General features: G+C 56.7%; 5 protein-coding genes across 12 annotated transcripts; 1 reads left to right on the top strand and 4 right to left on the bottom strand.

Moving 5' to 3' along the window:
• The first annotated feature begins 4,260 nt into the window (after nucleotides 1-4,260).
• On the top strand, nucleotides 4,261-5,740 carry TBX10 (T-box transcription factor 10). The gene is made up of 6 exons (XM_031607287.2): nucleotides 4,261-4,295; nucleotides 4,420-4,603; nucleotides 4,676-4,777; nucleotides 4,847-5,018; nucleotides 5,099-5,254; nucleotides 5,340-5,740. The coding sequence occupies exons 1-6, from the start codon at nucleotides 4,289-4,291 to the stop codon at nucleotides 5,409-5,411; spliced, it is 693 nt and encodes a 230-aa protein (XP_031463147.2). The 5' UTR covers nucleotides 4,261-4,288; the 3' UTR covers nucleotides 5,412-5,740.
• A 52-nt stretch (nucleotides 5,741-5,792) lies between these two features.
• On the bottom strand, nucleotides 5,793-12,118 carry TCIRG1 (T cell immune regulator 1, ATPase H+ transporting V0 subunit a3). 2 transcript variants are annotated; one of them, XM_031607286.2, is made up of 20 exons: nucleotides 12,036-12,118; nucleotides 11,312-11,456; nucleotides 10,707-10,785; nucleotides 10,397-10,626; nucleotides 10,214-10,308; nucleotides 9,396-9,522; nucleotides 9,237-9,319; nucleotides 9,031-9,124; nucleotides 8,737-8,949; nucleotides 8,301-8,451; nucleotides 8,085-8,224; nucleotides 7,699-7,856; nucleotides 7,544-7,634; nucleotides 7,346-7,464; nucleotides 7,020-7,233; nucleotides 6,763-6,879; nucleotides 6,579-6,689; nucleotides 6,371-6,491; nucleotides 6,113-6,284; nucleotides 5,793-6,025 (listed from the first exon to the last, which is right to left on the bottom strand). In XM_031607286.2, exons 1-20 carry the CDS (start codon nucleotides 12,107-12,109, stop codon nucleotides 5,944-5,946), a joined length of 2,616 nt encoding a protein of 871 aa, XP_031463146.2. In that variant the 5' UTR covers nucleotides 12,110-12,118; the 3' UTR covers nucleotides 5,793-5,943. The 2 variants fall into 2 exon arrangements, with proteins under 2 accessions (XP_031463146.2, XP_089996410.1); XM_090140284.1 differs by lacking the exon at nucleotides 12,036-12,118 and adding an exon at nucleotides 11,713-11,989.
• A 180-nt stretch (nucleotides 12,119-12,298) lies between these two features.
• Nucleotides 12,299-13,900, bottom strand: NDUFS8 (NADH:ubiquinone oxidoreductase core subunit S8). 2 transcript variants are annotated; one of them, XM_031607276.2, is made up of 7 exons: nucleotides 13,819-13,900; nucleotides 13,406-13,456; nucleotides 13,246-13,311; nucleotides 13,012-13,101; nucleotides 12,767-12,939; nucleotides 12,568-12,696; nucleotides 12,299-12,495 (listed from the first exon to the last, which is right to left on the bottom strand). In XM_031607276.2, exons 1-7 carry the CDS (start codon nucleotides 13,895-13,897, stop codon nucleotides 12,364-12,366), a joined length of 720 nt encoding a protein of 239 aa, XP_031463136.2. In that variant the 5' UTR covers nucleotides 13,898-13,900; the 3' UTR covers nucleotides 12,299-12,363. The 2 variants fall into 2 exon arrangements, with proteins under 2 accessions (XP_031463136.2, XP_031463137.2); XM_031607277.2 differs by having other exon boundaries at nucleotides 13,406-13,453; nucleotides 13,819-13,899.
• An 85-nt stretch (nucleotides 13,901-13,985) lies between these two features.
• On the bottom strand, nucleotides 13,986-18,629 carry LOC116237855 (aldehyde dehydrogenase family 3 member B1-like). Of its 6 annotated transcripts, none has more exons than XM_090140287.1 (10): nucleotides 18,493-18,629; nucleotides 17,641-17,805; nucleotides 16,745-16,925; nucleotides 16,013-16,123; nucleotides 15,819-15,939; nucleotides 15,580-15,665; nucleotides 14,922-15,474; nucleotides 14,684-14,850; nucleotides 14,497-14,596; nucleotides 13,986-14,301 (listed from the first exon to the last, which is right to left on the bottom strand). In XM_090140287.1, the coding sequence occupies exons 2-10, from the start codon at nucleotides 17,658-17,660 to the stop codon at nucleotides 14,105-14,107; spliced, it is 1,536 nt and encodes a 511-aa protein (XP_089996413.1). In that variant the 5' UTR covers nucleotides 17,661-17,805; nucleotides 18,493-18,629; the 3' UTR covers nucleotides 13,986-14,104. The 6 variants fall into 6 exon arrangements, with proteins under 6 accessions (XP_089996413.1, XP_031463124.2, XP_089996414.1 ...); XM_031607264.2 differs by having other exon boundaries at nucleotides 17,702-17,805; XM_090140288.1 differs by having other exon boundaries at nucleotides 17,641-17,845; nucleotides 18,493-18,589.
• Nucleotides 18,630-18,988: 359 nt separating this feature from the next.
• On the bottom strand, nucleotides 18,989-25,102 carry LOC116237856 (aldehyde dehydrogenase family 3 member B1-like). The gene is made up of 10 exons (XM_031607267.2): nucleotides 24,811-25,102; nucleotides 24,464-24,626; nucleotides 23,143-23,253; nucleotides 22,920-23,040; nucleotides 22,747-22,832; nucleotides 22,374-22,455; nucleotides 21,837-22,223; nucleotides 21,454-21,620; nucleotides 21,215-21,314; nucleotides 18,989-19,182 (listed from the first exon to the last, which is right to left on the bottom strand). The coding sequence occupies exons 1-10, from the start codon at nucleotides 24,888-24,890 to the stop codon at nucleotides 18,989-18,991; spliced, it is 1,491 nt and encodes a 496-aa protein (XP_031463127.2). The 5' UTR covers nucleotides 24,891-25,102.
• Nucleotides 25,103-25,452: the final 350 nt, after the last annotated feature.

Genomic DNA, 25,452 nt, shown 5'->3' with positions numbered 1-25,452 from the left:
CCCTTGACTGGGGAGATCATTAGAGTGTAGAACATTTAGAAAAACTTGACGCCCAGTCCATAGGTCCTGATGGGATGCACTCATGAGTGCTGAGGAAGCTGGTGGACATGACTGCTAGGCCACTCTTGATCATCTTGATCATGATCATCTTTGATTGCTGTGGCAATCAGGAGAGGAGCCTGAGGATCAGAAGAAAGTCAGGATCACCAGTATTCCAAAAGGGCAAGAAGGAGAATGCAGGGAACTGCAGGCCAGCCAGCCTCACATCCATCCCTGGAAAGGGGATGGAACAGCTTATTCTGGATGTCATCTCTAGGCATGTGGAAGACACAAAGGTGATCAGGAGCAGGCAGCTTATGCTCATGCAGTAGGTGGTATGCATAATAACCATGGCTGCATGTAGATTTGGGACCCATTTCAAGGACAGGAAATATGGGAAAAGATGAATAACTACTTGTTCTTTTGGAATTGATACACCCATGTGGTGCTGTGGGCTCCATGTTGTAGCTGGATATGGATGAGATTTCCCGCAGTGAATTCGCCACATAGGATACTCCAGTGATGTCTCCCTTGGTAGAGTGACAGCTGTGCTGATAAGGCAGGAATGGGAGAGCAAACAGGGTGGGAGGAAAACACCCAGTGCAGTCTGCGAGGGTTTGCTCCAATCTGATGAGAAAGACAACCACAAAATGGATTAAATAGTAACCAGAGATATGGCAAGAAACTTGGGACACAGAAGAGCGCTCAGCTCTGCTGCTCTGTAGTCTGACCTGGAATGCATAGGTCAGGGCTAGCCTCTTGATTATGTGTCAATAAATCAGCAGATCTCTATCATCCTGATTTTGTTTGATCCAGTTTTTTCATTGCCTCACCACCAGCCCAAATTATTGCATGGCTCTGGGGTAGCACTAGGGTTCTAGGTTCATCACCATCCTCATGGGTCATAGAATCAATAAGGCTATGAAACATCATCTAGCATTTGCCTTTGGGGAGAATCATCATGGCTGTATCTCAGAGTGCTTTGCAATGCCTTCATTCATAAGAGGTTGCCCAACTGCCATCCATAATTTTTTATCTGTTAATCATTGAATAATGTTTCATGATAAACAAGGAAGAACAGTTCCGTGTAGCATATCAGTTACTTACTGACATCTTACCTTTTCTTGTTTAAAGGCGTTCGTGTCCTGAGGTCACATGTGATGGCACTTAATGACTTCATAACATTTCCTTGGTTCCCTGGAATAACAATGTCTCTTTTGTCCCTACTTGTTAAGCAGAAGGGCCAGCCCATGATGTGAATATTTTGATAGGTAGCAGAATATGGCAGGGATTTAAGTGAGAAGAGTGAAGCTGTAGCTCCCTACTTGTGCTTTTCATGGGGGTGAGTTAACTGCTAAACACAATTAATTACATTTGGAGCACTGAGCCAACAGAGGACGATGAATCAGACTTCAGGTAAGGCAACAGGTGGAATCCCCAGGAACACCACCCGTATGGGATATTTAATGATATTTAATGAAAAAACTAAGCACATCACCCACATCTTTACCATTTCTGTGAGTCTCCTCAAAGCCCCCTTCACCTCCTGGTTCCTCAGGCTGTAGATCAAGGGGTTCTGCATGGGGGTCACCATGGTGTAGAGCACTGCTGTCCATTTATTATCCCTGGAGCTTTAAGTAAATTGTGATGTACCATGGAGGGAGCTCACAACAGTCAGGTGGGAGGCACAAGTGGAGCAGCATTTTGGGAATACGATGAATGAGTACAGCAGGGGGTGGTAAATGGCTGCACAATGGTCTTAAGCTATCATAGCCAACAGGAAGCCCAAAAAGTCCTGGGCTGCACATCCAGCATAGGCAATGACCTTCTCTGACACAGAGTCAACCAACGCCTTGGGGATGATGATGGTGGAAGAGCAGAGGTCTACCAAAGCCAGATTGCACAAGAAATAATACATGGAGATGTGGAGTTGAGGGCTGCTACACGATCATCACCAGGTTCCCCAAGACGGTGACAATATAGAAACAGAAAGAAAAGAGGAACCTGACTCATGAGGCCACCTGTGAACCCTGCTAAACCAAATGCAGTCACCTGGGTGCAATTGCTTTCTGCCACCGGCTTGGTGCATGCTTTCTACGTGAAGCAGGACAGAGAGATTCTTGCAGTTCTTTCTGCTGCAGGCTGGTATCCCCCAGGTATAAAGCCCTCTCTCCAGCACGCCACAGAGGTGAGATCTAAAGGAAGACTTCAAGCATGAAATGATAAGAAACAGCTTGCCAAAAGGTGCAGCACCACGTGGGCAACATAAAATGGGATTTTGCAATGCTTCTTTCCTGGGAGAAAGAGGTTTCTCTTGGCTTCCTGAGACTCTCTTTCAGCTATAAAGCATTTCCTGGTTCTCTAACCTGTTTCTAGATTCTTGAGAAGGAGATGGGCATCCCCAAAAGCTGAAAAATATTTTCTTGAAAGTATTTTTTTTTGGGGAAAAAATCTTGCTCTCTGCATTAGAATTTGATAATAAACTCACTTTCAGCAAATGCCCCGCTATTTCATGTAGCCTGGGGATTTGGGAACTGAGAATCTCTTCAAGCCTCAGGAGAGGAACAAATCCCAAAGCACGTCATCCTCCTTTCTCTGCATATCTTGTTTTGGATAAGCAGTGCACCCAAAGCAGACAGCCTCAGATCAGATGAACAAAGGGGCTTTGTTGCCCCTCAGAGACGGTATCTGGCAATGCACATCCACTTTGTGAACATTTCAGCTTCACCATGCACTTAGATGGGCACTGGTGGGGCACAATCCCCCATCCACCATGGGTGATGAAACACCTTACTACCCATTTTAAACCCTTTGTATGCAAACCATAGCTCTCAAATTTGATTACAAGGAGCCAACGCTATCAACCAGCTACCCATTGCTGCCCTTCTCACCCACACGGCCATCACCCCATCTTGCACAACGTCCAAGTTGGTCAGCTGTGATTTCCCCCTGGTAAAATGCATGCTGGATGCTCTCTGCACCTCCTTGCTCTGCCTGGAGAGGGCTTCCAAGGTGATTGAGATCACGATCCCACTGAGGACTGCCCACAGTCCTCCTGCACCCCTTGGTGCTTGGGATGACACCTACCTTCAAAGCGAGGAGAAACTCTGCAAAGCAAGCTCAGGTTCCTCTTTCTCAAGGCAAAGTTGGCTTGGACAGACTCTTGGAACCCACATTTTACAGATGTGGCGCATCTGGAGCGTCATCTCTGGGCATCAGATGGTGACGCACAGAGAAGGCAAGACCAGGTCCTATGGCTTCATCTCTATCATGCCCCAACAACTCCCTCTTTCAGGTGTTTGCTGGTGTGATAAAATGGACTGATTTATCTCAGACTCAGATTTACCACCTTGAGACCCTTGGTCTGTAGGAATTCTGCTGAGGGACATCAGCGGGTCACTATCATGGTGCCAGCACAATCACTGCATCCATTGCTTGCAAGTAGAAAGTTGGCAGCCTTGGGAAGGAAGAAATGATACAGCAAGTGATGCTGAGGCTCAGGAGCAGCCATTTTCACATGGCATCATGGTTTTCAAGCCAACCATCCCCATTTCAAACCTCTCTCCCAAAGAGCACCTGCCCCCAAACTGGGGGTCTCACTCCCACCCCTATGTGGGAAAACACTCTGCTGATGGAGACCAGAGAGGTTCATTAAACGCTGAAAAACAGAGGAAAGCAGAAAAATCGACTACGAGGACTGCAGTGCTGAGCCCCACCCTGGCTGTCATTTCACCTCACACCTCCTCATCTCCTGCTCAATGCTGGCCCTGCGGCTGACAGCAGGAGATGGATGGGGCCATGCTGCTGCCACAGGGGATGCAGGCAGCACGGTGATGGATGTGGGGGCTTGAGGAGGTGGCGGCCCCCCTCTTTGTCTGCACAACCAGTCCCATTCCCCAAAATCTAGCGCTGACCCAAAACGCAGGGACTTCACCCCTCCCCCCTGGTGTCCCCTCACCTCAGCTGTGCTGCTGGCCCCACTGCAGTTTGGGAATTGCCCCCCATCCCCAGTGTCACATCCCCACCCCAGGCACACCCAGACCCACCTAGGGGTCCCAAAGCCATTGCTGCCCCTCCCGTCCATCACTGGGGTGCCAAGGCGTGAAGGCAGAACAGGGAGGGGGGGTTGTGCTCCCATCAAGCTCCATCCCCCTTGTCTCCACCCCCATGCAGGGAGATAAAATCCCTCAGTGTTCTGCGGGGGCTGCAGTCTGGAGCCAGCAGAGTTGCAGTTGCTTTCTACCCACCCATGGCAGGTAAAAGGCAATCGGGCAGGATAACGCTGTGCTACACTGGAGACCCTCAGCTGGAGAAGGATGCATAGGGTGGCTTCCAAAAGTAGGGTGCAAGAACCTCAGCACCTATTGCACCCCTCCACAGCCTTCCTGGCCATTCCCAGCGAGGGCCTCCCTGCAGCCAACGCTCCTGGGTGGGCATGTGAGGGGCCAGGAGCCAGTGGCAAGAACCGCCGCGTGTGCCATGCCATGGCACGGCTGGAGATGGGCAACCTCTGGGAGGAATTCAACCGTCTGGGCACCGAGATGATCGTCACCAAGGCAGGCAGGTAGGGACAGCGGTGGGTGCCGGAGGGGTGATGGGGCAGGGGGCACCCCTGTGGCCTCCCTCCTCCCCGCAGGAGGATGTTCCCCACCTTCCAGGTGAAGCTGTCAGGGTTGGACCCGTTGGCCGACTACGTTCTGCTGATGGACTTCGTGCCATTGGATGACAAGAGATACCGGTGGGGATGGAGAGGGATGGGGATGTGATGGGCGCATCCCAACGGTGCTGAGCCCCCTTGGCTCCCCAGGTACGCCTTCCACAGCTCGTCCTGGTTGGTGGCTGGCCGTGCTGACCCAGCAGCTCCTGGCCGTGTCCACTTCCACCCTGACTCACCAGCCAAGGGTGCGCAGTGGATGCGGCAGATCGTCTCCTTTGACAAGCTCAAGCTCACCAACAACCTCCTGGATGACAATGGCCACGTGAGGACATGGTGCTGGGGTAGGGATGGGGGGCACGTGTGGGGTGAGAGTCCCACCACCCACTCTCTGCTCTATTCCAGATCATCCTCAACTCCATGCACCGCTACCAGCCCCGCTTCCACGTGGTGCTGGTAGACCCCCGGCGTGACAGTGAGCGCTTCGCCCACCAGAACTTCAAGTCCTTCAGCTTCCCAGAGACCCAATTCATGGCAGTGACGGCATACCAGAACCACCGGGTGAGCTGGGGAAGGGAGAGGGAGGACAATGGGGTGCCCCCCATCCCATAGCCCCCTGATCCCATAGCTCCCCCTTTCGCTGCAGATCACCCAGTTAAAGATCGCCAGCAATCCCTTTGCCAAAGGGTTTCGGGACGGCGAGCCTGAGCCATGGTAAGACACCCCCCCCTACTGCCACAGTGCCATGGTGATAGCCACATCCTCAGCACTCCCCTGCCCTCCCTCTTGCAGGTGTGGCACCACGCTGTCCCTCCCCCAGGCCACCTCGCAGAACAAAGGTAGGGGGGCCAGAGGCCGTGCTGCCCCCCCACTGCTCCCCTGCAGCCATGGAGCGCTGGCTGCTGTGGCACCCCCAGGTTTATCTACACCCCACTTCCAGCCCCTCCCCTACCCACCGCACAGTGTCTACGTGGGGGCTAAGCCCCGTGCCAGTCCCTACCCCCTCCCTGCCCTGCAGCCAGATGGCTTTGGCTATGGGCAGCAGTGAGGGGTTCTCTCTGTACCTCCCCCTCAAGGACTCGTGAACAGGGGACACAAACAGGGAGCCGGGGGGCTTTATTTACTGCAGAAACCTCTAGGCTTGGAAAAGGAGAGGACGGGGCCAGGGAGCATGCAGCCAACCCCCCGTCACATGGCACTGGGGGGTCCCAGCAACGTGGAGCCCTCCAGGTCCATGTGGCACAGTTCAGTTACTCCCAGGGATCGGGGGCGAAGGTGAAGGGGCACAGCTTGTAGCCAGCACCCACGTAAAACTTATTCTGAAACTCCACCCTGCCAAGGAAGGAAACGAAAAAGGCATGGTGAGGGGTGAGGGGGGGGTGTGCGGGGTTCTGTCCCCTCCATATCCACTAGGCTCACCAGTGCAGGCGAAGGGCATGCAGGAAGGCGGAGAGCCCCTCCATCACCAGCAGGATGGCCATGGTCAGCACGGCGAAGGCGGCAAAGACGGGCACCAGCACGACACCACCAACGTAGCTCAGCCTCACAAAGCCATTCTGCATCACCATGGTCCACAGCACCTCAGAGAGCTCTGCCCATGGGGTGGGGGACATATAGGGGACAGTGAGGCTTAGCTCAGCCACTGGGGTGGGTTTGGAGGGCATGGGGGGCACTCACGCGCGTGGGCAAGGCTGAGCGCCCAGAGCCGCAGGTAGGACGCGGTGTTGGAGATGCAGCCCAGGCAGTACTCGATGGTGTGGATGGCTTGATGCATGAAGACCTCGGAGAAGTCCATGTGCTGCAGGGACAGAGGTGGGATGCTGTGTGTTGGGCTGGTGGGGGGGGCAAAGACACCCGACCCCCTCACCAGCCCCCAGCCCCTCACCTCAGCATCAGGGCCATGCCCCCCACTCTCCACATCCTCCTTGGTGGCATTGACAGAGTTGCCGGCCTCCTGCCCTTCCAGCAGTGGCTCTTGCTCCACCGTGGCCGCAGGCTGCATGGGGACATCAGCCCAGGTCAGGCCCCCCAACCTCAACCAAGACCCCCAACCTCATCCCCAGCCTCACCGGGATTGAGTTCGCCCTCCGCCTGTGCTGCTGGCTGTACAAATATAAGGGTGTCCCCAGGAGCAGGACAGGCACCGACGCCAGTGCCAGCACCACCAGCACCATCTGCACTGGCACCTGCAGCACACAACAATTCAGGGTCCTTTCTGGCTCTGGGACACCCAAAACCCTACACATCCTGAGCAAAAGGAGCTGAGGATGTCCCTGCTCATGACACTGGGACACCCCAGTCTTGGTGGGAGTCCCAGAGGTGCTACCTGTCCCCGGTAGAGCGGGAGGTTGTCAGCATTGGAAGTGAAGAGGAACATGTCGATGAAGTGGATGAGGATGCTGGGGGCCACCTGGGAGTCGGCGGCGCTGAACTTGACCCATTTGTAGAAGATGAGGAAGACGAGGTAGCCAAAGAGGGCCAGCAAGAAGACTACCTCAGGCAGGAGCTCCAGCACCAGCCGGTGCCACTGTCGGAAATGCCTGAACAGGAGCCAATGATGAGGTCTGCACTCAGCTCAGCTCCGACACAGGACCCCGCTCGCCCACCCCATCCTGCCACCATCTCCTTAGCGTGATCCAATGGGGGACTCACACGTGGTTGAAGATGCCTAGCAGCACGCCGAAACCCATGTGCACGATGCCCAGCACCACTGACATCTTCATCTTGAAGGAGTTGAGGAAGTTGAGGTGGTTGGTGGCTAAGCTCCAGATCTGCAAGGACAACATGAGCGAGATGCCCAGCCACTCCAGCGAGGGTCCCATCCTGCCCTTGCCCCCATGGGATACTGACCGGGTCGATGCCAAAAGGATAGGGCCCTCGGAACACACCAGTGACATTGGGGTCCAGGGTGAGGGATCGGTGGGTGGCGAGGTAGGCAGAGCTGTGGGCAGAGCGAGGGGTCAGCGTGGGCAGGATCAGGCTTACAAGGAAAAATGGGGACCCACCTCCAGGAGGAGTGGTTGGCCATGGTGGCCACGCTCCAGGCCGAGGGGAAGATGACAGTGGCTTTGCTGAAGCACTCATTGTAGATGAAGCCGGTGTAGATGGAAAAGGCCCCCATGAGCAGGATGAGGTAGCGTCCCTTGAAGAACATCTGCCAGATCTGGGGGGGGAACAAAAAGTGGCTCGCATGTACCACTACCCCCAGCCCACATTGTTCCCAACCCACACCACCCTGCCTAGAACTCCAATTTGCCTCAAGCTGGCCCTGTGCCACAGCAAACTCCATCTCATGCCTCCAATCTCATCCTCTACCTCCAACCCCTACCCCCCAAAGTTTGCCCTTTACCTCCAACCCAACCAGCCTTGCTCCACACCATGTCTCACTCACCTCGTTGCTGCCCTGCTGCAGGCTGGGGCTGTTCTCAAACAGCACCATCCAGAGGGCGAAGAGGAACATGAGTAGCCCATGCCCCACATCCCCAAACATGATGGCAAAGATGAAGGGGAACGTGATGATGGCATAGGGGGCTGCAAGGCACAGGGACCATGTCACACAGGGCCCCCTCAGCACTGGGAAGCAGTAGGGGGACACGATGATCCTTACCAGGGTTCACCTCCTGGTAGCTGGCCACCCCATAGGCATCCACGATGCTCTGGAAGCCAGCAGTGAACTTGTTGGTGCGGATGAGAGTTGGGGGGCTCTCCAAGGTGGGGATCCTCTGCACGAAGCACTCCACGCTTGAGCCACTCTTGTACTGTGGGGAGGGCATCCGGAGCCTGACCCATGGCACCCAACCCATGGCCATGTTGGAACATTGTGGATGCAAAGTGGGGGTGGCACAGGAATGCAGGGCACCAGGAGAGGGGGATAAAAACTTTCCCCACAACATGTGCCACCATGGGGCACGTCATGGGGGTGGCACCTTTGACATTGGTGGGAGCACACCAAGCAGCTCTTGACACAATGACATGGGTCAACCAAAGCAACCTTGGCATGAGGACATAGAGCCAACCAAGCAACCCCACAAGAGGACACGCACCGATCCTTGGCGCAGGGCTTCCTGCACCTGGGTAAGGTCCTGCACGGGACACCAAACCTCAGCAATGAGGCACTTCTCGGTAACATCCAAGCTGCACTGGTTGAGGACGAGGTAGATGGCCTTCATCTTCTGCACCTGCACCCGCCAGGAGGGCAGTGCCAGCACCACCTTGTCCAGCACCTGTGCCAGGTACTGCTCTGTCTCCTCCAGCACCTGTGGGCACCCAAAAGGGGCTCAGGGATTTGGAGTCCCGCTGTGGCCTCCCTGTCCCCCAGCTCACGGTGCCCAGCTCACCACACTGAGGTCCTGGATCTGGCTGACCAGCCCATTCAGCGTGTCGGCCCGGCTGGCCTCGCTCTCCGGGTAGGGGTACACATGGCAGTGGAAGCTGGGATAGATGGACATTGCCGTGTTGAAGGCTGGTGCTCCCTGGTATTGCAGCGGGTCTCACTAAATAAACCTTTTCTGTGTGTCCAAATGACGTGGGGCTGCTCACTCACCAGTCTGAGATCTTGTGGATCTTCTGCCCGATCTGCTCTCCCCAGTAGGAGATGAGGAAGATGACCCAGGTGACATTCTCACCCTGGGGACACATAGGTCACATCAGCACCAGTTTGTCCCATCTCCCTTTCCCACCAAGCCCCTGGTGCCTCAGTCACCGTGTTCGGGTCCTCCAGGGGCTCAGGCATCTCCACAAAGCTGGCCACCAGGTAGCCACGGCAGGCTCGCCACAGCAGCCGTTCAAAGGCACTCACTCTCCACGGGTGGATGACACCGGTCACAAAGCTGTGGGAATGCAGCTTTGGGCATTGGGATGGGCTGTGGCCATGCCCCCACCCCGTGGCCTATCTCCAACCCTTATCCTACAGCTTTGCTTACTGTCCCTGATGCATGGCCCATCTCCAGCTCTTGTCCTTGAACCACGCCATTGTCCCACAGGCCCATCTCCAAATCATCTCCTACAGTCACACCAGGGCCCCATGACCCAACTCCAACCCTCATCCTACAGTCATACCACTGCCCCACCACCCTTCACAGAATCACAGAATTGCCAGGGTTGGAAGGGACCTCAAGGATCATGAATCTCCAACCACATGCAGGGCCACCAACCTTCCCACCTAATGCTAGACCAGGCTGCCCAGGGCCCCATCCAATCTGGCCTTGAACACCTCCAGGGACGGGGCATCCACAACCTGTCTGGGCAGCTGTTCCAGCACCTCACCACTCTCTCTGTAAAGAATTTCCCCCTGACATCCAACCTAAATCTCCCCTTCCTCAACTTAAAACCGTTTCCCCTCATCCTGCAGTTATCAACCCTTTCAAAGAGTTGATTCCCCTCCTGTTTGTAGGCTCCCTACAAACCCTTCTCCAACCCTCACCCTACAGCCATACCACTGCCCCCTGACCCAACTCTAACCCTTACCCTACAACCATGCCTCTGCCCCACATCTGCCCCACACCCCCCAGCTCCACTCACTTGATCTTGCGGTCGAGGTGGCATTGCACAGAGGGGTCGAGCAGCGGCTCGTGCTCAGAGAACGCCCGGCTTGATGGCGGCGATCCAGGGGGGCCCTGCAGTGTTGGGGTGCAGAGAGAGGAAGCTGTGGGTGACAGGGCGTGGGACAGATGTCCCCTTGGTCTGCTGGGTCCCAGCACTCACCGGCATGCTGGTGAGGCGCTGTCCTTCACGCAGGACGTGCAGGTATTGGCGCAGGTCCTGCAGGCGCCCCCGCAGGGCAGCACGGTTGCGGCTGACCTCACGCAGCTCCCTCGCCAGCTGCTCTGATTGCTCCTGCACTCGTAGAGCCTCGCGGGCCACCGGGGCTGGAGGGTTTTCGGTGCACGGCCCCAGCACCCGTCCGGATGCCTGCAGCTCCTGCTGCAGGAAGGCTGCAAGAGGAGATGTGGGAGAAGGGATCGAGGGGAAGGACAGCCCCTCCAACTCAGCTAGCCCCGGGTTCAGCACTCACTGAAGGTTTTCTCCATCTCCTCGCAGCGCCGCACCTCACCCACAAAGCGCCGCTGGAAGGCGCTCACGTGGGGGTTCAGCTGGGGAGAGAGGGGGCACAGCCATGGCTGTCAGCACTGGGGTGTGCAGCAGCTCCGTCAGCATGCACCCATCCCCACAGAACCCAAACCCCGTGGCCCCACAGCTCCCAAGCCAGCCAAACGTATGTGCCCAGAGCATCCCAACTGCCATCCCAACTACCCACACCCATCCATCCCAATTCCCCTTCAGAAAACCCCAACCACCCCAAACCCTGCGCCTACAGCACCCAAACCATCCATCCCAATTCCCCTGCACCCAGAACACAACAAAGCACCCATGCTCAATATCCTGCACCCAGAGCATCCACACACACAGCATCCAAACTTACCTATCCCAATCACCCCCCACCACCCCAAACCATCTATGCCCCATTTCCTGCACCTAAACCCAATCCCCCACACCCAAACACCGTTGAGTCCCACCCATGCACCCATGCTACCCAAACCTCCAGCCCACTCTGCCCATCCCGACCTGTCCCACCACCCCAGGGCCATACAGATGGGGGTCCCTGCACCCCCTACATACATCCCTGAACTCCAGCAGTCCCCTCTCGCCCAGCTCACTGACACAGCTGTACGCCGAGGCCGAGTGCAGGAAGAGCTGCGCCAGGCAGACCTCCTCACTGCGGAACAGGGACCCCATGGCGGCCTGGTTGGGGGGCACCCTGTGGCTGGGGGGGGAGGTGAGCAGTCAGTAGGGGTGGAATGAGATGGAGTGGGGGTAGGATGGGTCGGGTGGTGGTAGGGGATGGAGATGGGATGGGTTGCAGTGGTGGGATGGAGATAGGATGGGTGGGGTATTGAGATGGGGAAACGGGATGGGGATGGAGATGGGATTGAGGAACGCGATGTAGAAGGGTTGAGGTGGTGGGATGGAGACGGGACAGGCTGGGGTAGAGATGGGGTGGGATGGGGAGATCCTGCTGCCTCTCCTCAGCCGCGCTGTCCCCACCGCAGGGCTGCAGGGCTGGGGCCAGGGGAAGTCACACGGCACTTCCCGGCTGAGTCGGCCGCGGTCACGCTGTTCCCGGCACTTCGCTTGCACAACGCCGTCCCACCCCCAAGTCCCTCCTTCCCCCATCCCTCCACGCGGAGCTCAGCTGCATCTGAGTCACAGCCAACGCGCCCGCGGCCCGGGGGGACCGAGACCCCTCCATCCCCGCCCCTCGGCCCCGACGCCCGCCCCATGCTGTCCCCTCCCTCCTCCCGGGATTCGCAGCCGGGAGCAACCCGGCACCGCCCGCTCCTACCCGGTGCTCGGTGGGGAGGGCCGGGCTCCGCACTTCCTCTTCCCCCAGGAAGAGCCCGTCCCTCCGCTGCCCATAGGAACACCCCGGCGCTTCGGAGGCGGCACTCCAGCAGCCGTACCCGCCCCCCAAACCTCCCCAGCGCTGGAAACCCCTCCACAAGGTGTCCCCCGCCCCAGTAGGCTGCAGCCCCCAGGACCAACGCATCCTCCCCCCAGCTGGTTACAGAATTGGACAAGGCAGGCACGAGCTCAGGCTTAGGAAAGTCTGGTGTACACACACTTTATTAACGGGATTTGGGGGGGGGGCACACGGCGTGCTCTCCCCACCATCACCGGTACAGGTAATCAGCCTGGATGTTGGCCGCAATCTCAGCCTCCCACTTGTCGCCGTTGTTGAGCAGCTTCTCCTTGTTGTAGAGCAACTCCTCGTGCGTCTCCGTCGAGAACTCAAAGTTGGGACCCTGCAGGGCGGGAGACGTTCAACAAAGGACGCTCAGGGTCCCCATGGCAGGTGGGTCCCGTTCCCATCTCACCTCCACGATGGCGTCCACGGGGCAAGCCTCCTGGCAGAAGCCGCAGTAGATGCACTTGGTCATGTCGATGTCGTAGCGCGTGGTGCGGCGGCTGCCATCCGCCCTGGGCTCGGCCTCGATGGTGATGGCCTGTCCCCAGATACAATGTCAGAGAAGGGGGAGCCCTGGGAACAGAGGATGGGACACGGGAGACGCTCACCTGTGCGGGGCAGATGGCCTCACAGAGCTTGCAGGCGATGCAGCGCTCCTCGCCCGATGGGTAGCGGCGCAGTGCGTGCTCCCCGCGGAAGCGTGGGCTCAGCGGACCCTTCTCAAAGGGATAATTGATGGTGGCCGGCTCCCGGAACAGGTAGCTCAGTGTCATGGCCAGCCCTGCGGGAGCACAGTGTCACCCCCAAGTGAAGCACGATGTCACCTCGAGGTGGGACACAGCACAGGGCTCACCTCGGAAGAGCTCTGTCCATAGCAGGGTCTGTGCAGCGCGGTCGGTGATGGACTTCATGTCCATAGCTGGCTCCTGGATGTTGACATACTCTGCAGGGGGCACGATGCCATCCTCACCCTCCAGGGAGTGGGAGGATGGCAGCAGCCCCTGCTTTGAGGGGATGGTGATGAGAAGGGAATGGGGTTGGGAAGGGTCAGGGTTGGGATGGGGACAGGGATGGGGGGAGTACTCACTGTAGCACTCCCGGGGGGTGGTGGTGCTGAGTGCCCGCAGATAGCACAAGGTGGGAACAGGCGGACCTGGGAAGGACAGAAGGACAGAGTGGTGGGGAGGACGTGCCAGCAGCATGGAGCTGGCAATGAGGTGCAGGGTGGTCCCGGTTTGGTCACTTACCTGCCCGGGCAGCCCGGTGCAAGAAGCGTAGCGCTGCCATGTGCTGTCCTGCTGCAGGGGATGCTCAGCACTAAGGGGGTTCAGGACAGCCCCCCCAGCACTGCTTCCCATGAGGGAACGCCAGGTGTCCCGCTCCCCCACACAACACCCCACAAGGACACCCTAGTAGCTGGCTGAGGGACCTGGGCGTCCGCCCCCCAAAACACACAGGCACTTCCACCTTCTGCCCCCCATCCAAGAGAACGGGGTGTCCCGTCCGCATTCACTCTCCCACGACACAAAAAGGAGCCGAATTTCCTGCCCCCTCCCCACCCAAGGAAATCCCACAACGTCCTCCCCCTGAGATGACACCTCGACCCCAAGCCTCCCCCATGCGCACCCCTCCGGCCCCCCTTTCCGCCCCCAGGCCTCACCTCCCCCAAGGACCCAGCCGTCCTGACCCCTGGCCCGCCCCCAAAGCGCAGTGCGCAGCCGCGGAGGGCAGCGGCGCATGCGCACAACGGCGCCGGCTTCACTGGGCGGGACCACGGCCGCACTTCGCACTCTATTGGTCGCCGCTAGCCGATTGGCGGCAGTAAGAACCATTCGTACGGGGAGAAGGGGCGAGCTTTCTCGCGGATTGGCTAAAGGCCGGCAGGGCGGCGCGGCGATTGGTCAGGCGGAGATGAGGGCGGAAGGAAGCGTTTATTGAGGCGGCGCTCAGAGCAGCGTGCAGGCGGCGGTGCGGCGGCGGCTCTCCACGGTGGTGCGGAGCATCGGCAGGCGGCGCGGGGCGTACGGCGGGTAGCGGAGGCTGTTCAGCGCCTCCCGGCCGTCGGCACGGAGCAGGGCCGAGCGGAGGTGCGAGAAGGTCTCGAAGGTAAAACGGCCGTGGTAGCGGCCCATGCCGCTGAGTCCTGAGCGGGGAACGAAGCGTCAGGGACTGCGACGGTGCTAGGGGTGGGGGGGGGCCTGGGCCGGGGCCGGGGCCTGATGGATGGGGCAGAGGGATGGACGGACAGAGGGATGGGTGAGCGGTCCAGTGGACGGACAGACAGACAGACAGACAGGCAGATGGACAAAGAGGCAGACAGAAAGACAGACGGACATACCGATGCCACCGAAAGGCAGTGAAGTCAGCGTCATGTGCATGATGGTGTCGTTGGCACAGAAGCCACCACTGCTCGTCCGCTCCAGCAGCCGGCGAACCACCTTGGGTGGGGGGAACGTGAGCTATGAGCACCCAGCGGTCACCCCACGTTGTCCCTGTGGATACTGGGACGTGGAGGTAGCTGCCACCTTTGTGCTGGAGGAGAAGACGTAGAGTGTCAGTGGCCGTTCCCGGGCGTTGATGAAGGTGATGGCATCCTCCTCGCTGGTCACTGTCAAAATGGGCAACACAGGGCCAAAGATCTCCTCCCGCATCACCGGGTCATCCTCCTGGACGTCCACCAGCACTGTGGGGGCTGCAGGAGCAGAGACAGGTCATCCTGCACCAGATGCAGCAAGGCACCCCCCGTGCGTGCTGTGCCCTCACCGATGTAGCGCTCCTTCTCATCTGTCTCTCCCCCGATGGCCACACGCCCGCTGCTCAGCAGCGCCTGCACGCGCTTGAACTGTTTGTCTCCCACGATGCGGGCGAAGTCAGGGGAATCGCGGGGTTCGGGGCCATAGAACTCAGTGATGGCCTCACGCAGGGCAGGCACCAGCCTCTCCCGCATCTCCACACTGCACAGGATGTAGTCAGGCGCAACACAGGTCTGCCCCGCATTGAAGAAGCGTCCCCAGGCCACCCGCCGGGCCACGTTCTGCACATTGCAGGTGTCGGACACGTAGCAGGGGTTCTTGCCCCCCAGCTCCAGAGTCACCGGTGTCAGGTGTTTGGCAGCAGCTGTCATCACAATCCTGCCCACTGAGGGGCTGCCTGTGGGCAGGGATTGCAGTGTAAGCTGAGCTTCTTGGCCTTTGGTGTAACCAAAGCGTAGTTCTGCCTCCCCATGGGACGCACCAGTGAAGAAGATGTAGTCAAACTTGTTCTCCAGCAGCCTGGTGGTCTCCTCCACGCCAGCAGTCACCACGGCAAAGCAGTCCTGTGGTTTAGGAGAATGATACAGGATACAACTCAGCTGTGGGTTTGGATTTTTTTTTTGTCAGGATATAGAGGGACAAGAAGCCGTGGCCAGCAGCTTTCCTACCTTGTCAAGGTAGCTGGGCAGTGCCTCGGCCACCAGCCTCTCCATGTTCCTGCTGATTTCGGAGGGTTTCAGCACAACGCAGTTGCCTGTAGGACAAGAGCTCATTCCCTGTGAGGAGCTGGCTCTTGGGGAGCAGAGAAACCCACCACCATCACCGCCCTTGGGGTTGGGAACTCAGGTTGCCTACGTGAAGATCCCGATACCCTTGTTGGGTAGTAGGGATGCAGCCTCAGCCTTACCAGCAGCGATGGCCCCAATGAGGGGCACTAGGAGGAGGTTGATGGGGTAGTTCCAGGGCCCGATGATGAGCACTACCCCATAGGGGTCCTTGTGGATGAAGGCCGAGTCCAGCTGCGTTGCCTGCAGCAGGAAGGAGATTGTTAGGGACTCACTGTTCCAATCCTGCCCATCCCTGGCAGACACCACCCTATACCCAGTTCTTGTCCACGTTCTCGTCCTTCATCCAGGCAGCCAGGTTGTTCAGCGTGTGGTTGAGCTCACTCCTGCAGACGGAGATCTCAGAGAGTTCCACTTCGAAGGATGGCTGAGGACATGCAGGAAGACATCATGGCCTCTACCATCACCCCACCGCAATGGCTATCCTCCCAAGCCCCACACTCACCCTCCTAGTAGGGTGTGGTGGCCTCAGTAGGGCCAGATGCCACTGTTGGCCTTGTGCTGTGAAGACAGGTGGCACTGTCCTCTCTATCACATGCCACCCATGTAACAATGTGCTGCCTGGCCCCGTACCACTCTGGGCCACCGTGTTCTGGGGCATAGCAGAGGCTCAGGTTTGGAGACGTGTTTGGTATCTCAAGAGCTTTAGCTCCATTGATAGTAGAACAACACATCCAGCTCTGGAGATGGGGATGGACACAAGGAATTGAATTGCTCTCAGCAAAAGCTTCTGCAGAGCTGACTGAGCCTAATTCTGTGCCATCAGGAGATCTGCTTTGTGGTGTCCCATCAAAGGTGTCTCCAAAGCTGAGTTGAAGGTCACAGCAAAAAGCAGAGGCCATCTCTCCCCAAGCAACCATGCACCCCACCCCAGAGAGCTGCAGATGAGCAAAAGGGAGAAAACTGATGGCGAATAGATAGGAAAAAATGAGAGGAAAAATGTGAAGGAAGGTCAAGCACTTCTCACCAGCAGCCCCATCCCTCTCACCTTGCGCATGTCCAAGGCAGTGGCCTCCAGGATGTCCTGCTTCTTCTCCTCTAGGAAGAGGCCCAGGGCCTCCAGCTGGGCTGTACGGTATTCCAAGGGCCGTGTCCTCCCTGAGAGCCAGGCTGCCCGCAGGTGGCTCACCAGCTCTGCGTGGTCACTCATGGCACAGGATGGCTGCGAGCTGGTGAGGATGGGAGATGTCACCCACCCTGAGGTGGAAGAGAACACCCAATGCCGGGGTGAAATCCACCATCATGTACCAAGCTCCTGTTGTAGCAGGCAGCGTATGCCTGCCGGTGGCCATATGTGGAGAGTGTGATTGAGTCCTGGCTTGCTGAGAAAGGCCATATAGACAGTATTCGGCTGATGAGGTGAGAGTAAACAAGACAAGGACACGGCACCCTTGAGCAATGCAATAGGCACCCTTGAGCAATGCAACAGGCACCCTTGAGCAATGCAACAGAATGTGAAAAGAAGGAAGCAGAATGTAGAAATGAGAAAGACAAATAGCGTGGTCTACAAGTAGCTGAAGAGCCTATCAGGAGCTCGGGCTTTGCAATATATATGAGCTTCATTAGCGCCAACATAAATGCACGCAACCTTGCTGATTAAAGTTGAGACTTTCTGATCAATTATGTGGTCGTGTGTCTGTCTCCTGCCGAGCTCCGACAGCCATAGAGCACAGCCAAGAGCAATGTGACCCTGAGCTGTGCAAAGATCAGGGTGCATCAGAGTCTGTCTTCATGCTCAAGGATGCATGCCTGTGAGTATATTACGCATTGCTACTGCTAAAGATATATAGATGCATTTTTTAGGTTACTATAGATTTCCCACTAGAGAAGTAAGCACGTGTTTCTGATTGTTCGCCCATACAGATAAAGTAAGTACATACTTACAGCCATTCAGCCATCTTCATTATTTATGATATTAGTGGCACAACACTTGTCAAATCTCTACCTGGAGTGCGGTCAATCGAAGACAGAGCAGCCTTTGGAGACAGTTTCTGTTGCGGTGCGTAGTGTCATCCAGACATCCCTGGCAGGCTTCTGTCTGTCTGTCTGCTGCAGGAAAGGTTGTAGATGTGTTCGTGTGAAAATCCTTCTAGGACAGATAAGGATTTGATTTGCATATCAGGAAGTGGGCGTAGAGCACCATCTTCCTGCTTGAATCTTGATCTTGGTTTCTTTGTCTTGCTGGTTATGCCTCAACAAGAGTGTAAGCAGGTGAGAATATCAGAGTCATCCTGGCCTCCAGCCAAGCACATGGGAGAGGTCTCAGGTTCCGCAGCCAAGCCAGCATCCACCTTTACCATGTTCACTGGCTTGGTTGTAGTGTACCCAACAAGAGGCTTGGTTTTGTGTGCCAAGGTGCTGGAGTTTGGTCCTCCCTCTCTTAAGGTACAGGATGGGGTGAGCAGGGCTGGAGAAAATTAGGAACATGAGCCATACAGAACTGGGAGCTTCAGCTTCCAGCACTCAGCCAGTCACCAGCCAAACCTCTCGAGCACCTTGACCCCCTCCTTTGGAAGCACTTAACAGCCTGCGTGTAATAATCACTGTTTTGCCAGTGCACTTGGTCAGCACAAAGTTCACAGACACCGAGTTGAAGAAGTGCAGTTATCTTTACTTCAGCAACGAGATAGTAAGTGAAATTAAACAGCAAAAGTAGAACGCGGCAATGCACCTAACCATTAGTACATGAGGATAGTGATTGAGAAAGATATGTCACCGATTGCCCTCGTACTTTACCTTCATCCAGATCTGCAGTTGCTGGGAGCCCGGTTGCAGCAAGGATCTGGAGAGCCTTTCCCAGCAATTGGGAGGGCATCTGCTCATAGGTGAGGGCTCCAACTTCATTACACAAGGGTCCAGCTGGGCACGGGTGGGTGTGGGGAGCACAGGGAGACACGAGGGGCAATGGGAGATGCGTGGGACATGCCAGGAGACACAGGAGAAGTGGGAGTTGGGGGGCACTGAGGGCGAAGTAGGGCACCAAGAACTGGGGGGCGCAGTGAGACATTGGAGACGGGGGGCCACCATCTATAGTTGGTTCCACCCCTTAGCCCCAACTCCTTCTTTTCTCCCATCCCACTGGCTACCAGCTCCACCACACACTGATAGGCAGGTGGCCATGGGTGTCACCAAGCCAGTGACAGCTACAGCGAGGCACTCGGAGTCCACAGCAGCAGATTGGGCTGGAGGGCCCCCATGGCTGTGGAGGCACCACGGTGGCCCTGGCGGCCCCTCAGAGCAGGAAGCATTCCCCACGGCGCTTGATTGAGGTGGCAGTGCGGATCAGCCCCATCTTGTGGGTGCTGTAAGGGGGGTAGCGCAGGGTGTTGATGGGCTCGAGGCCGGTGCCACGCTGCAGGCAGCCGCGGTGGTGGGTGAAGGTGTCAAAGGTGAACTGGCCGTGGCACATCCCCATTCCGCTGGACCCTGCAATGCACAGCACACGGTGATCTGCGGTTGAAGAGAAATGCCTTGGGAAGGCAGTGGGACAGAGAGCAAGGGGTGTGTGGGGGCTCCCAATAAGGCTTCTGGGCTCCTGGGTGGAGGAAAGGCTCCCGGCCACCCTCGCAACCTCAATGTCACCGTTTGCATTCTTTAACCCCAGCGCAAAGCTCCGTGCACCAAATGAGGCTCAGAAAACGTGGATAGAAAAATACTTTTGCAGGGCATCACCTCCTCGCTAGGAGGAGCTCCTCGAAAGCTTCTGAGCCGAGGCGAGCAGGCTGAAGCCTTTCACCTCATACCGCTGCCCTGGGGAGAGGATCTCAAGTGCCTCCTTGCTGCCCTCCTGCTGAGGAGCAGGGCTGGTCCCCGCCTCGGTCATGTGGTTCTTCTTCACTTAAAACTTTTGATAAACAGGTTTCATTTCTTTGTCTTTCTTTCTTCTTGCGTGGCAGCTTCCCTCTTCCCTCCTCAAGTTTCTGTTCTGTTTTTGGCTCTAAATACAACAGTGGAAGTTCCTGGTCCAAAAACCTCAGGTGGTGCCAGAGTGGCTCCGAGCAGACAGCAGCAAGCAAGAGCTTCCATCAGCCCCACTTACCTACTGCAGCATCTTCTCTACCATGAGCACAGCCTCCCCAAAACACCTCCTCACTCTACGAGGTCGTGGTGATCTTTCGAGGTCCCTTCCAAGCTTCCTGTGCTGTTGTATGGTTCAGTGGTGGGTTGTACTCAGCCCCAAGAGGCAGAGAAGTTACTGAGCCAGCTGAAAGCTCTTCTGGAGAACAGGAGCTGGCAGTAAAGCTCATCCTCAAGCCTAGGTGTCTCCATCATCTATACTCCTTCCTCTCCAAGGAAAAAGCAAAGTGCTTCTTGCTAATATGCTTGCTTTTTTTTTTTTTTTTTTTTGACCTAAATAGATTGTGTTAGAAGAACGATAGTCCCAAAGTGCTGTTTCTGTCCCTGAGCTGTGAAACCACGTCACAGGGGTGTTGTGGTGATCAGGAGTTTCCTGATCTTAAGGAGAACTTGAGTAAGTGCCCTTCTGGCATAGCAAATCCTCTGATCTGGAAATAGATGGAGGCTGGGAGACCTTCTGGAGATCCACACTTGCTCTGCTCCTACTCACACATCTGCATAGGGTTGTGATAGAAAAGAGTGCAGAGCTGGACCCAGCTTTGCTCTGAAGCCTGTGCAAGACTTCAGAGAAAGAAAGGATGGGCAGAAAACATCTACAGTGGCTAGGAAGTCAGCCAGCACATAGGAGCATAGAACTTACAGTGGGTGTTCACTTCCTTCATGTCATGAGGGATTCCTTGCACAATGTTTTGAGTTCATCAAATGCAAATCTAAAAGCGCTGCCTGGTGGCCAGGATACGTCAACATCACAGGAAATAGACCAACAGCTGCCTTTTCCAGGAGGAAACCCCCAGCAAAAGGGTCAGCATAAGATTTAGACCTTTTCAGGGTCTGCCAAAAATCTCTGCAAAAAGCTTTGTGTGAAGCAACGAGGACAACCAGGAGTTGCACATTCTTGAATGATTTCTCAGTTCTGAGATGGGATGATGGTAAATGCTTGTAAAGCTGTTCACCCTTGTGATGTCTCCAGATCCGCGTGATCTGGATTCAGTGCTGTCTATACCTCAAGAGCTTTATGCAGTATGTGGCTTCAGGTGTTTACTGAAAGGGACTTCATATGTTTAGAAATTTGTAGGAAATTGTGCTGTATTCAGACCTGCAGCCCAAAATGAAGATCCTTGAAAAACTTAAAGTCTAGAAATATTTCTCTACTGGCGTTATCTCAGATTTCCTACTTCTTAAATAAGACATCTCTGCATACACAAGGAATGCTGCCTGGGACAGCAACCACTGAGAGAAGAAAGTTTTCGGTGCTTTGCACACTCTAGGCAGAAGCAGGGCCGCAAAGCCCTGGAGCTCAGCCCTGGGAACTGAAGCCAAGAGTGCTGGTGGGACAAGCTGGGGGCTCACATCTGCCTCAAGCTTGGGAGCTTGGACCTACCGATACCACCGAAGGGCAGCGAGGTCAGCGTCACGTGCATCAGGGTGTCGTTGCCACAGAAGCCCCCACTGCTCGTCCTCTCCAGCACTTGGTTCACCTCCTGGAGGGAACAGAAAAGGGGACATGGCGCTGATGCCATGGCCCCGGCTGCCATCCATCCTGCAGAGCCAGAGCCAAAATCCTTCAGCCAAAATCTTTGGTGAGGAGAGTGGGCCAGATGCACAGCCGGGGCACTCTACCTTGTTGTCAGAGGAGAAGGCATATACAACCAGAGGCCGTTCACGGCTGTTGATGAAGTCAATGGCTTCATCCATATTGGCCACTGTGATGATGAGCAGGATAGGGCCAAAGATCTCCTCCTGCATGGCAGGGTCAGAGGGCTTCACATCCACCAGCACCGTAGGGGCTGCAAAGAAAGAAGCCTGAAAGTGTCAGCCGTGCCTGGAGGTTGGAGATGATACCTTGGTCTACACAGTAGACAGGTCCCTTCTCTAAGGGTGGATGCCTCACCAAGCTGCCATGCAAACTAAATGTCCCTTCTCTCTCCGCTCCAAGCCCCTCTCCAAAATCCACACTGCCTTATGCAAGGGTGAGCAGAATTATCTGAAATTCCAGCCCTCACCGATGTAGCGCTCCTTCTCGTCCGTCTGTCCCCCGATGGCCACACGCCCGCTGCTCAGCAGCGCCTGCACGCGCTTGAACTGCTCGTCCCCCACAATGCGGGCAAAGTCAGGGGAATTGCGGGGCTCAGAGCCATAGAACTCAGTGATGGCCTCACGCAGAGCAGGCATCAGCTTCTCCTGCATCTCCACACTGCACAGGACATAGTCGGGTGCAATGCAGGTCTGCCCCGCATTGAAGAAGCGTCCCCAGGCCACCCGCCGGGCCACGTTCTGCACATCGCAGGTGTCGGACACGTAGCAGGGGTTCTTGCCCCCCAGCTCCAGCGTCACTGGTGTCAGGTGCTTGGCGGCAGCTGTCATTATGATCCTGCCCACTGAGGGGCTGCCTGCAGGGCAGAAAGGGATGTGTCACGGCAGGGATCCCTCAGTGCTGCAGCCTGGCCTGGGGACGTGGCACTGCAGGGAGCCAGGGCCGCAGGGAGCACAAGTGCCCCCATATCCCAGCACGAGGCTCAGCTCTGGCCCTCAAGACGCACCGGTGAAGAAGATGTAGTCAAACTTGTTCTCCAGCAGCCTGGTGGTCTCCTCCACGCCAGCAGTCACCACGGCAAAGCAGTCCTGCAGCAGAAGAGGAGGGGACTCTCCCTGTCACTCTGTTCCCGTCCCCACTATCAGCACCCTGGACGAAGTGCTGTGGCTGAGTGAGCAGTGGGGCAGCCAGGGGCCAGTTCTGGGGAGCACAGCCATAAGGAACCCCATGCTTTGGAGTGTTGTAATGGGTGAGAACAGGTGCAGTTCTGCATATCGCAGAGGACTTAGAGGTGGGGAGTGTAGGAACAGCTCGGCATACATAAGGGGCAGGAAGAACCCTGCCATGAGGCAGGGACAAGGATGAGAAGGGCTTCTTACTTTGTCCAAGTATTTGGGCAGCACTTCCTCCATGAGTTTCTCGCTGTTCTTGGTCAGCTCTGAGGGTTTGATGATGACACAGTTACCTGGGGGGAGATCCAACCAACAATGTGTTCCCCAGCCCTGACATGTGCTGCCCACATCCTGTAAGCAGGGGACGGGCTCAGCCTCACCAGCAGCGATGGCCCCAATGAGGGGCACCAGGAGGAGGTAGATGGGGTAGTTCCAGGGCCCAATGATGAGCACTACCCCATAGGGGTCCTTGCGAATGAAAGCCGAGTCCAGCTGCGTTGCCTACAGGAGCACATTGGTGTGGGTCAGATTGCACCTGAACAGCCCTCTTCATGCTCTGGGCTTTCCACCAGCCCACGCTGGCAAGGTCCTTTTCTCCCTTACCAGGTTCTTGTCCACATGCTTGTCCTTCATCCACCGGGACAGATTGTTCAGGGCTTCATTGAGCTCGTTCTTGCACAGAAGGACCTCAGAGAACTCAGCCTCGAAGGGCGGCTGGGGATGCAAAGCACTGTGCCCATCACTGCTTCCATGCTCTCCTGCATCTTTCACACCCACCCCAAGGGGCTTTAACCCAGCTGTGGGTACCCCGCCGAGCCTCAAGAGGAGCAACAGCAGCGAAGCAAAAGCTTTGAGATATCCTCACAGGAGACTGTGGAGATGGAGCCTGAAGAGATGGGGCTGTCCAGAAGGAGCAGGGACTTGGAGAATCCCTAGACCCCAGGAAGTGCACAGCTCCAGGACATTCCCAGGACACTAAGTGGGGAGGGTTTTTGCAAGCATCGTGTGGATTTGCCAATTTCTGAGCATTCTTTGGAGAGACGGGGCTGGGCAGATCTTTGGTCACACTCCACCCATCGTACCTATGTCCTTATAGCCATGTGCCTTTACCTAGCTGCTGTCATCAGTGCTGTTTTGGAGACAACCATCAGCAAGTTGCTGCTAACCCAGTCTTGGGCTCCTTAGCAGTGCTTCCCCATTTCAAGCACTTCTCTTATGTGCAAAACCTCCCAAGTCCCTGGGGTCCCACAGCAGCCATGGGAAAGGGGTGAAATGAAGCACCACTCTGCATCTTCTTCCAGCACAAGAGCTGGTGTTTACAAATGGGGAAAGGCTGCAAGGATGGGCAGTTGTCCAAGGAGAGGTTCTGAACTGAGGTGGGGAACAGAAGATTATGAGCCCTATATGGTGCTCATGGTGCAGGTGAATGAGCTGTCCCGAAGTGGGGAGGTTCAGGCTAGGGGTCTAGAGCACGAGGACTGGGTCTGCTCTGCCCCATTGCTTAGAGATCCTGCTGGGAGCACAAGGGAGGGAGCAGAGGCTGGGGAGGCAGTGGTGCCAGGGATACAGTCAGGATGGGGTGGATTTGGGTGTGAGGACTTGACCAAGCACCAAGCAAGGTGGGGATTAGTTTCAGAGAGAGAGCAGGGAGCAAATGATTTGAGCAAGGGATGGATAAATATGTCCAGGTGTTTCTCATGACCCCACCCATCCTTTGCAGGCAGAGGTTCTGGGGACAAGGGTTGGCAGTTTCACCTTCATGTTCGCTGGACTCCTGCAGCCCCCATGGGCTGCTCCTGATGGAGATGGGGTATGGCTTTCTCCTTACTGCCTCTATGTGCACCCATGGGCTCCATGACCAGGGCAGAGCTCCCCAGCCCTGCCAACCCCTGGATCCTCCAGTGTCCAACCCTGGGGGCCTTACCTTGTGCATGTCCAAGGCTGTGGCCTCCAGGATGTCCTGCTTCTTCTCCTCCAGGAAGCGGCCCAGGGCCTCCAGCTGTGCCATGCGGTACTCCAAGGACCGTGTCCTCCCTGAGAGCCAGGCTGCCCGCAGGCGGCTCACCAGCCCCGCATAAGGGTTCTCACTGCAGGGATGGGGGCATCAGGGAGACCCCATCACAGCCCCTTTGGGTGCCAAGGCACAGGGGCTCCGCATTGCCCCAGCACAAGCCAGCACCCATCCAGCATCAAGCTGGGGTGGCCAGGCTGTCTGGGCACCTCCTGCCTCCCTTCCACCCCAGCTGCTCGTCACCATCCCTTCGCTCTCACCTCATGCTACCATCATCCCCACCAGCTGTGCCAGCCTCACCATCCGTGGGCTGCCTAGGGTGCTCAAGGGGCTGTTCCATGCCGAGCTGCGTCCAGGAGCCAACAGCTTCAGGGAGCAGCGAGGAGGAGCACGGGGCTGCACAGTACTCCTTCTACAGCTGCTCAGCCTAACGGGAGCCTTACCCAGAAGGGGTGGCTTTAGGGAGCCTGCTTAGCACCCCAACACTGCAGCTGTGTTCCCGCTGAGTACACGCTGCCTCTTGCTCTGCAGTGGGGACTCCACCGCCAGCTTCCTGCCCTTCCCCTCAGCTCCTTGCGTCACTGCTGGCTGCGCTCCAGCCCGAACCACTCGCGATGCAGGACGCGCCTCAGAGAGCGGCAACCCTAAAGCTGTGCCTCTGGCACCATGGCAGCAAGCAGAACAGCCCTGTCCTGCCTCTCGGGTCCAGCTCTGGCGTGGTGCCTCAGCCCAATGTCCCTGCAGCTCCTCTGGCTGTCCGCACGGCTGTGTCACAAGTGAGGGTCCCCTGCCCATGGTGGGATGGCCTAATGGGGAACGAGGGTGTCCAGGTATGGTGCAGGGATGCAGGATTAAGCTGTGAAGGCAGTGGAAGCATGAGGCGAGGCCGCAGAGCTCAGTGC

This window comes from Phasianus colchicus, chromosome 5 (assembly GCF_987193195.1).
Source record: "Phasianus colchicus chromosome 5, bPhaCol1.hap1.1, whole genome shotgun sequence".
Taxonomy (NCBI): domain Eukaryota; kingdom Metazoa; phylum Chordata; class Aves; order Galliformes; family Phasianidae; genus Phasianus; species Phasianus colchicus.
The sequence above is the reverse complement of the archived record's forward strand: the minus strand, read 5'-3'. Positions and strand labels throughout refer to the sequence as shown.

Coding starts and splice junctions, on each gene's coding strand:
- TBX10 (XM_031607287.2), top strand. Junction 4,604..4,675: donor ATCGTCACCAAGGCAGGCAG/GTAGGGACAGCG, acceptor TCCTCCCCGCAG/GAGGATGTTCCCCACCTTCC. Junction 5,019..5,098: donor TCCTGGATGACAATGGCCAC/GTGAGGACATGG, acceptor GCTCTATTCCAG/ATCATCCTCAACTCCATGCA.
- TCIRG1 (XM_031607286.2), bottom strand. CDS start 12,109: ATGGGCAGCGGAGGGACGGGCTCTTCCTGGGGGAAGAGGAAGTGCGGA. Junction 10,627..10,706: donor GGAGATGGAGAAAACCTTCA/GTGAGTGCTGAA, acceptor CTCCTCTTGCAG/CCTTCCTGCAGCAGGAGCTG. Junction 6,026..6,112: donor CATGCCCTTCGCCTGCACTG/GTGAGCCTAGTG, acceptor CTTCCTTGGCAG/GGTGGAGTTTCAGAATAAGT.
- NDUFS8 (XM_031607276.2), bottom strand. CDS start 13,897: ATGCGCCGCTGCCCTCCGCGGCTGCGCACTGCGCTTTGGGGGCGGGCC. Junction 13,102..13,245: donor CACCCCCCGGGAGTGCTACA/GTGAGTACTCCC, acceptor TGCCCCCTGCAG/AGTATGTCAACATCCAGGAG. Junction 12,697..12,766: donor AGGCCATCTGCCCCGCACAG/GTGAGCGTCTCC, acceptor ATCTGGGGACAG/GCCATCACCATCGAGGCCGA.
- LOC116237855 (XM_090140286.1), bottom strand. CDS start 17,048: ATGGCCACCGGCAGGCATACGCTGCCTGCTACAACAGGAGCTTG. Junction 16,926..17,004: donor CCTGCTACAACAGGAGCTTG/GTACATGATGGT, acceptor CATCCTCACCAG/CTCGCAGCCATCCTGTGCCA. Junction 15,940..16,012: donor AGAACGTGGACAAGAACTGG/GTATAGGGTGGT, acceptor TTCCTGCTGCAG/GCAACGCAGCTGGACTCGGC.
- LOC116237856 (XM_031607267.2), bottom strand. CDS start 24,890: ATGGAACAGCCCCTTGAGCACCCTAGGCAGCCCACGGATGGTGAGGCT. Junction 21,315..21,453: donor CCTTCTCCTCTGACAACAAG/GTAGAGTGCCCC, acceptor TGTTCCCTCCAG/GAGGTGAACCAAGTGCTGGA. Junction 19,183..21,214: donor GCTGCCCTTCGGTGGTATCG/GTAGGTCCAAGC, acceptor TGTGCATTGCAG/GGTCCAGCGGAATGGGGATG.